We start from the raw sequence: 13221 nt of genomic DNA, 5'->3' as shown, positions 1-13221 counted from the left end.
CAGGCAATGGTTAAGGCATGAACACTGCCCCCTCACTGCGCTTTCAGAGTATTTGAAAGGAAAGGAAACTGTTATGTACTGAGTTGAATAGGATCCAAAAGGCAGCAGTCTGATTGGTCCTAGAACAATAGGATCCACAATGCAGCAGTCTGATTGGTCCTAGAACAATAGGATCCAGAATGCAGCAGTCTGATTGGTCCACAGGAGCCACCCAATCCAGCTCCAGGTGGAAGGGAATCCGCAATCTGATTGGCCTGCAGGAGAATCCCAGAATTAGCAAATCACGTGGGGCCCATTGTGTAAATAATGTATATAAGGCAAACACTCTGGGGGAACTTCCATTCCTCCTTACCACTATGAGCTGAATAAAGAGCATGAAATCAATTCTCTCGACTCCGAGTATATTTCAGAAACGGGCCAGCTAGAGAAGATTAATCCTTGGCAGCCCTAATCTTTGTACATTTGGTTTTCAATCTGGCAGATAAACCAAGGTCTTGCTGACCTTGGCGGCTCTGGACGGATGAGTATGGATACCAGATGAGCAGTTTCTCTGGTCCACTAGATACGAAAGCTGCTCACAGCTCACAAACATGATATGCCCACTTGCGCTGGCCCCATCTGGGGTGCACCTGAATTGCGGCCAGAGCAGGACATTTTCCTATCCAAGGCAGAAAAGTCAAATGGCTCTGTCTGCTTTCACTGGGCATGATCCCACTGGGAAGTCCTCTTGCGCAAGTCCCACTGAAACCAACAGGAACTGCATAAATGCCCCTCTGTCCAAGCCAAATTCTGCAGCGTCCTGGAAGAGCTGGCTCTTAGGAATGATCTGCCATCTTAGATTTTCTCTGTATATGGGTCTTGGCAGCTTTCCAACCCCCCCAACGCTGAACTTTGCTGAGATATGCCAACATTTCCAAGGTTAGGTAAATATCCTTTACAGAACTGGGACGGAACAGAATGTTAGTTATTGTTAAGCCCATTATACGAGATTATAGGAGGGTAAACGAGTTTGGGTTACAAAGAGTTTTTCAAACCACCAAAGTAAGTTTGGATTTTGTCCCAATACCCAGGGGATTACTTTAACAACTTGTGTGGCTGAGTAATCACTGCAGGAAAACAAAACCATGGATGGTTTTTTATTGAAGTTTACAAGCATCTCCATATTTAGAGAGGCCTGTTTTCAGTAACAGAGAACCACCATGCAGAGGTTATTTGAGTGATGATTAAGACCATAAAAGAGATTTTGGGGGGATCGGGCTACTGGGTCCTTCAGCTCCAGCATCCTATTATTGCAGGGGCCACCTGGTTGCATCAAACGGAAGTCTGCCAAGCTTGCCACCGTCTCCCACGCTCTGAGTCTCAGCTTGCAAACCCTTGGAACCAGGGACCCATTTCTTAGCAAACTTTACTATCGTAAGCGGAAAGTGGCCTTTAATTGCGCCATTAGCTTGAAATGCCACAGAAGATGGATTCCAGCCCTCGTCCCATTTCTCATTAGTGGATGGTTCGGGGGCAAAACACTTTGCATCCATCCGACTGGAGGGAGAAGAAAAAGGAAGGCGCTCTTCGGGAATAGCGGGTCAAAGCACGGCGGAAGAACGCTGCAAGCGCTACAGAAATGACTCATAAATCCAGTTCCACCGAGATGGCTCTATGCACACAGATATGCAGCCGGCAGCTTTATTGCTTTTGCAGTGTCAGAAGAGAGGATCTTCAAATATATGCACTGTGCAGGGTGGCAGCCTAATGAAAGTGAGATGCACTTGGCATCATTCAGCCCGTAAAAACGAAAAATGAAAAACCACCTTGTAATAACCAAGGAGAAACGTATATGTTACTGATTCCCTCTGCCCCCATTTTCAGGCTACGTTGGGTTGCTAATAATTGCACAGAAACAGTTCTGCTAATAATTGCACAGTAACCTGTTCCGGTACTTCCGGGTTTCAGCAGTCCACAACCCAAAAAAATGCAACCGGAAGTGGCTGTAACCTGAGGTATGATTGCATAAGTTCTGATAAGAACAGTTTAAGGCAACGGAATCACACGGCTGAGGCTTATTGTTGTTGTTTTTATTTTGATTAGGTATTTTGTGGATTTATATTTTGATTTTGTTCTGTGAACTGCCCTGAAACCTGCAGGTATAGGGCGGTATATAAATTCAATGACTAAATAATAATGATAATAATAATAATAATAATTTTAAAAATCCCTAATAATGGCACGGCCAGGAATGTTAATGCCTTTCAAGTTCAAAAGCTATATGGAAGAGACTGTTCTTTCATTCCCTCTTGCTATGAGGACAGATTTTTGTGGACAGAAAGTGGCTCAGGGCCAAACCTCCCTGCCCCTCTCTAGCCCTGTAAATAAGCAAGCATGGATGTATTTGTTATTACAAGTGCAATAGCCCTTTCCTGATGTTCATGGCAATCTTCCCTATGCAAATATTTACAAATTCAGGGGGGAAAGGACTTGATTCTGGCTCAGGCGCAAAGGCAAAATGAGACCCACCCCAAACTAATTTGCAGGAGGCAGGCCGCCTACCAGAAGTGCGTAAGCAAAGGGCCCTATTCATTTATTTAAAAGATCTACCGTAGGATGCACGTTTCCCCCTCCAAAAATGAAGGGGAAATCTGTGTGTGTCCTATGGGGGGAATGCAGGCTTTCGCTGAAGCTTGGAGAGCGAGAGGGGGTCGGTGCGCACCCCTCTTGCTCTCCAGGCTTCAGGAAGCTATCAGCAAGCCTGGGGAGCCCGCGGGAGTTCCCACAGGGCTCCCTAGGGTGCGGATAGCAGCCTGCTTCCCGGAGCGTGGGGAGCGCTGAAGCAGAGCGCCCCGCGCTTTGGGCAGATATTGGGCAGCCCCACAAGCTCGGGGGACAGCGGGGAGGCGCAGCACCGCCATCCCGCTGTTTCCCGACCTGGTTTGGATTCCCCGACCTGGTTTTTTGGGGGAAATAAAGGGGAAAAAAATTCCCTTTATTTCCCCCCCCCCCAAAAAAACCTAGGTGCGTCCTATGGGACGAAAAATACGGTATATCCTTCCTCCCGGATATGATCTTTACGAAGACCACTAGCAAAATATAAAAATAAAAATAAAAAGTAAACTACAAAGTAATAAGAATAAAAATGTGTACCCCACCACTGAGACCATTCCATTATAACTATACAGCCTCCCAAAATTTCAACACCTCTTGCGATGGTTTGACCCCTTTCCATTTTAACAGTACAAATTCTACAAAGACCTTCCATACCTCCTCAAAATCATTTCTCCTGCATATTCCCCGTCTTACCTTACTTGCACATGTTAATTTATCATTCGTAGCTATATCCCACACCCATCCCCAACACAGCACTGAAAATCCTGTGCTCAGAGGCAGCTGCCTTGTCGCACTTTGGCGCTGTTTCTGAGTCCACTAATACCGCACATTTGCATTCCTCCTCTTTGCCAGAATTCTTAGATTACCAGGAGAATAAAGAGAGCCTAGTTATACGTCTACGGATCCACCTAGATTTGGATGTCAAGATGTTGGTGCCAAATATTTTGACTGCAGAGGCAACGGAAAGCACGTTTCTTAAAGGTTGCTTTCTGTTGCAGTAGTCGGTGAGTCATTAGAAGTTGGAACACACTCTCCTCTCTGCCCCGCCCCACCTGGGTGTATGTGCGCTTAAATCATGACAATGTGCTATAAATATTTCAAGTCGAAATTGTTGGGGGAATTTAAGCAATCAAAGCAACCCAGGGCATTAGAATTCAGCTCAGGGACTGGAATGCTGCCAGAGTCCGCTAGAAGTAAGAGCTTCTTGAACAATAAAACTGAGCTGCGTAAAAGCACAGCAGGAGGAAGGGGTGGGATGCTTCAGACATGATCAAGGTAAGTCAAAGAACTGCTCTGTTCTGCCTTGGTTGGACCACACCTGGAGTCCTGTGTCCAGTTCTGGGCACCACAATTTAAGAAGGATATTGACAAGCTGGAAGGTGTGCAGAGGAGGGTGACCAAAATGATCACGAGGCTGGAAACCAAGCCATATGAGGAACAGTTGAAGGATCTAGGTATGTTATCCTGGATAAGAGGAGACTTGACATATGAGAGCCACCTCCAAATATCACATAGAACAGTGATGGCCAAACTTGCCCCTCCAGCTGTTTTGGGACTACAGTTCTCATCATCCCTGACCGCTGGTCCTTTTAGCTAGGGATGATGGGAGTTGTAGTCCAAAAACAGCTGGAGGGCCAAGTTTGGCCATCACTGACACAGAAGATGGAGCAACCTTGTTTCCTCCTGCGCTAGAGGCTAGGACTCCAACCAATGGCTTCAAGTTACAAAAAAAGGAGATTCCATCAGGAAAAACTTTCTGACAGTAAGAGCTGTCTGACAGTAGAACAATCTCACTTGGAAGGTGGCGGACTCTCCTTCCTTGGAGGTTTTTAAGCAGAGGTTGGATGGACATCTGTCATGGATGCTTTAGTGGAGATTCCTGCATTGCAGGGGGTTGGACTAGATGGCACTCGGGGTCCCTTCCAACTCCACAATTTTACAATCCTAGGACCAGTACCCCCTATCCTTCTGGTGTCTGTAGGCAATATGGGACAGCAGGGGTCATTTTGTACCCCATTAGATTAATACTGAGAGTGGGGGGAGAACCCCAATCATAAATATCAACAGATTCTGTGGGGTGAGGGTTTTTGTTCTTTGCTCAAGGTGATTTTTATTTGCAGAATGAAAACTGGTAATGGCAAGAAGAAGAAGAGGAGTTTGGATTTGATATCCCGCTTTATCACTACCCTAAGGAGTCTCAAAGCAGCTAACATTCTCCTTTCCCTTCTTCCCCACAAGAAACACACTGTGAGGTGAGTGGGGCTGAGAGACTTCAGAGAAGTGTGACTGGCCCAAGGTCACCCAGTAGCTGCATGTGGAGGAGCGGAGACGCAAACCCAGTTCACCAGATTACGAGTCTACCGCTCTTAACCACTACACCACACTGGCTGAAATTTGGGGACAGGAGACAATAAATTAGGAGACCCACATTGCACACCTGCTTCTGTGCTAAATATATTTCAATCTACCTTCTTGGAAGCTGCCAAGTATAAAGGCAGCCTTGTACCTGCACTTTACCTTTTGCCAAACACTCCTCAACGGCTTCATACCTGTAACCATTTCTCCATCTCCCAAGCATCAAGACCCGCCTCCCTCAACCTGGCGCCTTTGAACTACAGCTCCCATCACGCCCAGACCCAGAACATCCCAAGATCACCAGGCTGGTGCAGGCTGATCAAGAGCGATAAAGACCGAAAGGTGCTCTTTTGGACTTCAGTGCTTGGTAACTCTTGACATCTGATCTTGCTCCTAAGATGGTGGGTCATCCTTCCCTAGATTAGCATCAGGAAGAGATTAAACTTGCACCTTCTAAAGAGCTTACTGGTTGACGCTGCTTCTTCCCTGAAACTGTGTCTGAGTCCTCAACCTTCAGAGCACCAAAGGATTATTTCACCAGACTAGACAAAGCTGATTATTCTTCACATAAGCATCAGTTCCTCCTCTATACTCTGCTGTCGTTTACTTACACACAGAGACACACTTCCTTATCTACGCTTCAGATTCAAGGAATGAAACCAGGGAACCAGGCAGAGGGCCTTCTCGGTAGTGGCGCCTGCCCTGTGGAACGCCCTCCCACCAGATGTCAAAGAGAAAAAGAACTACCAAACTTTTAGAAGACATCTAAAGGCAGCCCTGTTTAGGGAAGCTTTTAATGTTTAATAGGTTATTGTATTTTAGTGTTTTGTTGGAAGCCGCCCAGAGTGGCTGGGGGGACCCAGCCAGATGGGTGGGGTATTAATAATAATAATAATATATTATTATTATTATTATTATTATTATTATTATTATTATTATTATTGACCCTCTCTTCAAAACTGGGCTGGGGAGCCTGTGGCCCTTGAGATACTGCTGGACTACAACTCCCATCGGGACGCGGGTGGCGCTGTGGGTTAAACAACAGAGCCTAGGACTTGCCAATCAGAAGGTCGGCGGTTCAAATCCCCGCGACGGGGTGAGCTCCCGTTGCTCGGTCCCTGCTCCTGCCAACCTAGCAGTTTGAAAGCACCTCAAAGTGCAAGTAGATAAATAGGTCCTGCTCCGGCGGGAAGGTAAACGGCGTTTCTGTGCGCTGCTCTGGTTCGCCAGAAGCGGCTTAGTCATGCTGGCCACATGACCCGGAAGCTGTACGCCGGCTCCCTCGGCCAATAAAGCGAGATGAGCGCCCCAACCCCAGAGTCGGTCACGACTGGACCTAATGATCAGGGGTCCCTTTGCCTTTACCTTAACCTTTACAACTCCCATCATTCCCAGAGCCTTTGGACATACTGGCTGCAGAGGCTCATGGGAGCTGCTGTCTAGCAACACCCGGAGATCCACAAAACAAGCAAGCAGCTAGCAAACCAGTATAGAGTGCAAGTCAACCTGCAAATGCAAACCCGAGAGAAAATCTATACAGCTTTCTGTAGCGTGCTGCGGATATTTCGCCTATTTTTTAAAGCATTTGTGTGTGCTTATATGACAGGCGGATGCACATGACTTTTCTTTTTTCTTTCTTTTTTTAGGTGAGCATTTTGACTGCACAGGAAAAATGCAGGCGTATCGAAGCAAAGCCGCTTGTGTTACTGGGTTGGTCCCTGCAAACACGGCCGCTTGAGGTCCAGTTCAGACTTCACGTGAGAAATCAGCACTGCGACGTATCAAATGGAGACACCGGTTTGCAAACACTGCGTTGGGAGAGGCACGCAGCAAAGGATCTCTTAAGGAGCTTTGATCTTCCACAGCTCCCTGTCGCAGCACCTCCTGTGTTTACAAGCTGGCGACAACGGTGTACACAGAGACCTACTTGCGACGCAGTGTGCATTGCCCAGGTGTGTCCTTAAGGAGAATATAAATAGCCTTCTGCACAGCTATTAGGATTAGTCTTCAATAGGAAAAAGAAGTGCTCTTCCCTTTGGCTGCCTGAGAATGTGAGAGAAGAGCCCTGGGGACAGTCGCTGGGGACACTTGCATTGGGGAAAAAGAAAGCATTTCCTTGTCAGAAGTGTACAGACCCACATGGCAGCTTCCTTACCTATTTCGCTTGATGCATTGACACGAAACACGTTTGCACAATTACCACGTCTACACAAGACTGTGTGTGTGGTTTGTCCAGCGTGAAAGTGCTTTATATGTAGCAAAATGTGCGAGAGGGTGCATTTGGAAATGTGGATTTCACGAACTGTGTTTGTGTGATGTATACATTCAGAGCAGGAGAGGGGGCTTAGATGCCTACAACTGGGAAATTTGGTGACTGTGGGCAGGTTGAGATGGCAGAGCAGTCTCTGCTCATTCTTGACTTCCTGGTTTAATCAGCAACTTCTTTGCAGAATGATTCTTGGGTGCAGAGCTGTTCGACAGTGGAACGGGCTGCCTCAGGAGGTGGTGGACTTTCCTTCCTTGGAGCTTTCTAAGCAGAGGTTGGATGACCATCTGTCATGGATACTTGTTCCAAGTACAATTCAAAGTGTTGGTGCTGACCTTTAAAGCGCTGAACGGGCTCGGTCCAATATACCTGAAGCAGCGTCTCCACCCCCATCGTTCAGCCCAGACGCTGAGGTCCAGCACCGAGGGCCTTCTGGCGGTTCCCCCATTGTGAGAAGTGAGGTTACAGGGAACCAGGCAGAGGGCCTTCTCGGTAGTGGCGCCCGCCCTGTGGAACGCCCTTCCCATTAGATGTCAATTTTTAAAAGACATCTGAAGGCAGCCCTGTTTAGGGAAGTTTTTAATATTTAATGCTGTATTGTTTTTAACACTCGATTAGGAGCCGCCCAGAGTGGCTGGGGAAACTCAGCCAGATGCGCGGGTGTAATGGTTCTAAGGGTTTGCTCGTGTGTAAGCAGGTGCCTATCTCCCTGGCTGGGTGCAAACACCTAGCTGGGCTGCCAAAGTGAACCTCTTCTGTCCGGACAGCCACTCACCCGTGGCTGACTCAATCGCTGGCAGAATCCGTCAGTGGGCGTTTCTTAAACTTCTTCCAGCAAAGAAGTTCTTTGACGCCTAGTCTCCGCCTACCCTCTCTGTGCAAAAGCCTTCTGCGCAGGGAGGGCGTGGGCAACGGAGGACCCCTACTCTCCCCGCTGGTCCCAGGCAAGGAGTCATGGGACTGCCTCGCCGCTTCCCCCACCTGCCCCCCTTCTCCACTGGTGCTACGCTGATTCTCTTCCCCAGAAGATGGGCTGCTCCTCCCGAACCCTGGACGCTCTCTGGAATCGCTCTGGCTTTTGCGCTCCCCCTCCAGTACTGATGGCAGTTCCCTGACAGCGGGGTATAAATAATAAATTATATTATATATATATATTCTATTATAACTTAGTCATTGTGGCTGGTATCCACTGAATAGTCTCGTCCTCCATGCCTTTGCCCAATCCTCTTTTAAAGCCACCCAAAATGGTGGGCATCACTACTTCCTGAAGCAAGTTCCACAGTTTAACTATGCATCGTGTGAAGAAATGCTTTCTTTTATCTTTTATCTTTTATCTTTTATCTGCTGTGAATCTTCCAACATTCACCTTCTACGCTTGGGCCCAGTGTTCTCCTCTTTCTCCACACAAGACATAATTTTAGACAACACGATCAAATCTCTTCTTGTTTCCCTTTTCTATAAAGTAGAACGCACCAAACAATTTGCATTGCGAACAGTTCAAACGGCCAAGAGAATAAAGTTGTCATTCAGATACGCAACTGAAAACGTATTCTCGAAATTGGGGGTGCGCAGGATTATTCCCATGCATTTAAATCTGTGGTTAGTTTTTAGCCATTCCCAGCAATGTTGTTACCCGTCACTTGATCACAGCATGCATTGCCTCTGAAAATGCTGTCACACGGCACACACTTCTCCCAAGACCTCCCCTGTCAGGCTAAGCGCCCACCATCAAAATCACCAACACGGACATGCCCAGAGGCGTTCAGTTGACAGGACGAATTAAAATGGTGTTACGCAAGTAAATGAAGGATGGTAAAAATAAAAGCCAAAACGTTGCATTCCAATGATCACCCGACGGAGGCGGTTTTGGACCATCTTACAAAACACACGTTGGCAGTACTCTACCTGCTGCCTTTGGTAAGCGGAGAATGTCCTCTCAAGGTCTTCGAGATCTAGCACCTTGAACACCTTTGCGTCATCAATGCCAGCCCATACTGTGCCTTCCAGCTTGTTCTGGGAAGAAGGGAAGAGGATGGGGTAAGCACCACTTATCCCATACAAGCCGCCATTTTGTAAACTGAAACCATACGCTATAAACTTATGGACTATGCAGAAGTGGCGAAACTTACCGGAAGAATAAGAAATCAAGATAACAAACTTTTTATAAAAGAAGGGAAATGGTCTATTGCATATTTACTGTAAACAGATAAAAACACTGGCAGGATTATTGTAATAACCTGCAGCTACATAAGAGTAAATATTTAAAGAAGATAAATAAATGAGTGAGTTAAGCTAATTTGGATATGCAGAAGATGTTAAAAATAAATTTAAGGAACCGCAGAAAGAGGGGGAAGGACGCCAAGTTTTAAAATGTCAAAATGATTGTAAAACCATATGCTATGGGAACAGAGTACCTTGTCAAGGTCACCTTTGCCTTAACACACAAATTTGGGTGGATTTGCCAGAGAGGGATGAAATGTCTCTCTCTCCCTCTCTCTTTCCAGAATAGTCCATTTAGTCCAGAATTCTGCTTCAAGCAGAAGACAGCAGGATGCCACAGGGAAGATGGCGGCCCCAAAGCCCAACTAGTCCAGCACCCTATTCTCACAATGACTGCCAATATCCCTGTGGGAAGCCTTCAAGATGGACCACAGCTTCCACCAGCCCCAACCAACATGGCCGTGCATGGCTAGGGCTGATCGAAACACCTGGAGGCCACCAGCCAAACTACAAGTTGACGATGGCCACAGAGGAGGACCGCACAGCCAGAACCACTGATTCACACACCATGGAAGAAGCTCCTTACCTCAGGCAACTTGGACCAGTTGAAGGACTTGAGAGCGTTTGTGGGCTGCGGGATGTTTTTCCTCTTGAGCCCTGATCCCAAGGGTGCTCCCGGGGCTGGGGTGAGGCCGCCAAGCGGAGGTGGCCCTGGTGGAGGAGGCGGTCCACCGGGAGGCGGTGGCGGCGGAGGCGGTGGTGGGAGGACCCCGCCAGGAGGTGGTGGTGGCGGAGGGACCGGGAGAAGAGAACCTATGGAAGCTGTTGGTAAGGGGCACCCAGGAGCACCTGGTGGCAGAGGGGGGCCCCCTGGGACAGGAGCGCATATTGCTCTCTGGAAGAAAAAGAGGGGAGAGAGAACATACGGTCACTGCAAGGAACCTGAAAAATATACAGTCATACCTCGGGTTACAGACGCTTGTCGTTGCATTTTTTGGGGTTAGGCACCCGCTGAAACTTGGAAGTACCAGAACGGTTTACTTCCAGGTTTCAGGGGTCACGCCTGTGCAAAAGCGCTAAATCGTGCTTTGTGCATGTGTAGAAGATCTGACTCGCAACCTGAGCTTGTGCAGACGCTCCACTGCGGGTTGCGAATGTGCATCCCGCACAGATCACGTTCACAACCTAAGCGTCCACTGTATAAGGAAGTTAGATGGCATTCAGCCTACCAGTGATGGATCCAAAAGACAAATTGCCAGGGAAATTGAAAATGAAGAAGAGAAGCAAGGTTTGACATAGAGAAAGTGAGGAATCTCCACCTTGCATTTGGGATGTGAGGGATAGCAGCAACAGGGAAAGGAAAGTGGGGAAGAGGTTCCTCAAGCCCAAGGGTGAAGAAGCTATGGTTCTCTAGATGTTGCTGGATTACAACTCCTTGATCATCCTTGATCATGCCAGGAGGAGCTGATGGGAGTTGACAATCCTACAGAATCTGGAAGGTACTGTGTTGACTACCCCTGCCCTAGCTTAGCTCCTTCCCCCATAATGTCTAATTTATCCCAAAATTGCAAGGAGTGCAGAAAACTAGTTTAGAAAATCATGCTGGGGCTGTCAAAGATGCTGTGAGAAAACTCTTCTGTTTTAACAGAGGACATCTCTGGTGGCTTTCCTTCACTACTGGATAACCTTAGCTTCTCTTTCCGTATAGAGCATGGCTCCTGGGATTGATGGCACAGCACCCAGCGGCAAACTTGGGTCCCAGAACCTTGGCTGACTGCTGGTGTGAGCCTGTCCTCACTGAAGTCAAGAGGCAAGGGTCCATGCTATACGAAGTCTCCTTCACCACTGGGATCCCATAGCAAAATAATGCACTGCTCCACAATCAGTTGATATTCCTGAAATATACTGGATGCCCAACGACACCAAGGAATTACCACCTTCTCCTTCACAGAAGTGTTCAACTTTGGGCCCCTAGATGTTCTTGGACTACAACTCCCATCATCCCTAGGCAGATTAACCAATGAGAGTTGTCAACATCTGAGGACTCAAGGTTGAAGAACGCTGCAAAGCTTAGAGCAGCTTATATTGTGCTCTTTGTTGACTCTCATCAAAATCCACCCATGCTTATCTTCAGCAACGCTACAAAACTGGGTGATCCCAGACTATTCAAGGTAGTGCCGCCATCTTAAATTCTCCTCTGAGAAAGCAAGATCTTAGCTGGAGTCTCACTCAGGCAAAGATACGAGCACCCGACTTTGGCCTCTTTCTCCTCTCAGTGACGAGAAAGGTCTTTGACCTTTCTGTATCAAGTTCTGTAGCTGAACCTTTTCTTTCATAAAACCAGTCTTATAGGTTCAGGGGGTCAGTTTAGATAATGTCCACAGGTGGTCCTGTATCTGTGAGGTTAGCATTTACAGGAGGAAACATGCTAAACCAGTCAAACCAGTTTCTTTGTTAAGGTAATGCCCATAGCCGCTCACCTACCCACCACCGACATCTTAAAGAGTGAGCTCTGTTGCCATAGAGGCAAATGGGCGGGTCTCTTCCTGCCTCACCTGGCTAGATGCCAGGACATCCTAGGATGGGGAACATAAGGTGAAGGGATCTGTGCATCTATGAGTTGGGTTGATGCTGGAGACACAGAGGCTTGTAGTGCTCTGTCCTGGCCCCAAATTACCCTGGAAACCTAACGGGAAAGCAAGATCTGCTGGGCTGTTAATGCAGTGAACCCCTCCCTCCTATGCTCAGGTTGTGTATATGTGTAAATGAAACCATATACCCTAAAGACACCACAGTCTCCATTGACCTTCGGTCCAAGGAAACTGAACCCAGGGGAAACATGGGAACCTCTGGAGTGTCTTGTTGCTTGGAGACTGGGATTGTGTGCGACACTAGCTAATGGCGAGATCTGGCTCAATCCCACGTTAGATGGCCTCACCCTGCTCAGTTCGTGGATCTGCGCCGTGAGGTCTGCCACTTGCTGCTTGACTTGTTTATGCTCTGACAGTTCTTTTTCCAGCTTCTCCTTCATCTTATTCAAGGTCTGCATCATCTCCTCTTTTTCCTGGGTCTTGACGTCACATTCCCGCTCTTTCTTTTCCAGCTTCTGCTGGAGCTCGTGATGTTCTTTGTGATAAGAAAAAGGGACAGGAGATTAAACTGTTTGAAAGGTCAGTATTGTCAACACTAGCTGGCAGCAGCTCTCCAGGGCTTCAGAGAGGGGGCATTCCTAGCCACCTTCTGCAATCCAGAGCTGATGTTCTGCCACTGAGCCACATGCCCTCTTCAAGCTTCTGATTTCCTGCTGCTCCTGCTCCTGATTCTTTGACTTTGCTCCTTTCTTGATAAGGATTACCTCAGGAAGTTGTGAACTCTGGTTCCCCCCACCCACAAAAAGACCACATCTCCCTCCGAGAAATGCTCAAGGAAGGTGAAACTGTTTGTCTGTGTAGCAGATGTCTGGATTATGGCCAAAGGGAATAAACTTGTGTCAACTAACCAATTGCCTCCAACGCCACACTATAGAGGTTCTAACTTCCGTACTCCTCAACCCCAATGTTTATAGACCAGCTCCACACGACCCTCAAAGCTCAGGCTTACTATTTAACCTGTTCTAACTCCTGTCCACATGGCTAGGAGGAATCTTGGGCCTCCCGCCTCCATTATGTCACTTCCTCTCACAACCATAAAATGCAACGATTCGCCTTAACCATCTAGCTTAGAACCCCAACTGAGGTTGGCTCTCCAAAACTTCAAGCATATTTTTCTCTCCCACCTGAGTCCTA

General features: G+C 47.6%; 1 protein-coding gene across 2 annotated transcripts in view; it reads right to left on the bottom strand.

Moving 5' to 3' along the window:
• DAAM1 (dishevelled associated activator of morphogenesis 1) overlaps positions 1 to 13221 on the bottom strand; it is a 190779-nt gene that overhangs the window by 34396 nt on the left and 143162 nt on the right. For both annotated transcript variants that reach the window (XM_082216882.1, XM_082216883.1), the window contains exons 13-15: positions 12375 to 12562; positions 10023 to 10331; positions 9122 to 9229 (exon numbers count right to left, since the gene is read on the bottom strand). In XM_082216882.1, coding sequence (XP_082073008.1) covers positions 9122 to 9229; positions 10023 to 10331; positions 12375 to 12562 — 605 coding nt within the window. The remainder of the gene's footprint in view (positions 1 to 9121; positions 9230 to 10022; positions 10332 to 12374; positions 12563 to 13221) is intronic.

This window comes from Podarcis vaucheri (assembly GCF_965113315.1).
Source record: "Podarcis vaucheri genome assembly, chromosome: 1".
NCBI classification, from domain to species: domain Eukaryota; kingdom Metazoa; phylum Chordata; class Lepidosauria; order Squamata; family Lacertidae; genus Podarcis; species Podarcis vaucheri.
This window is presented reverse-complemented; position numbering and strand designations above follow the sequence as displayed.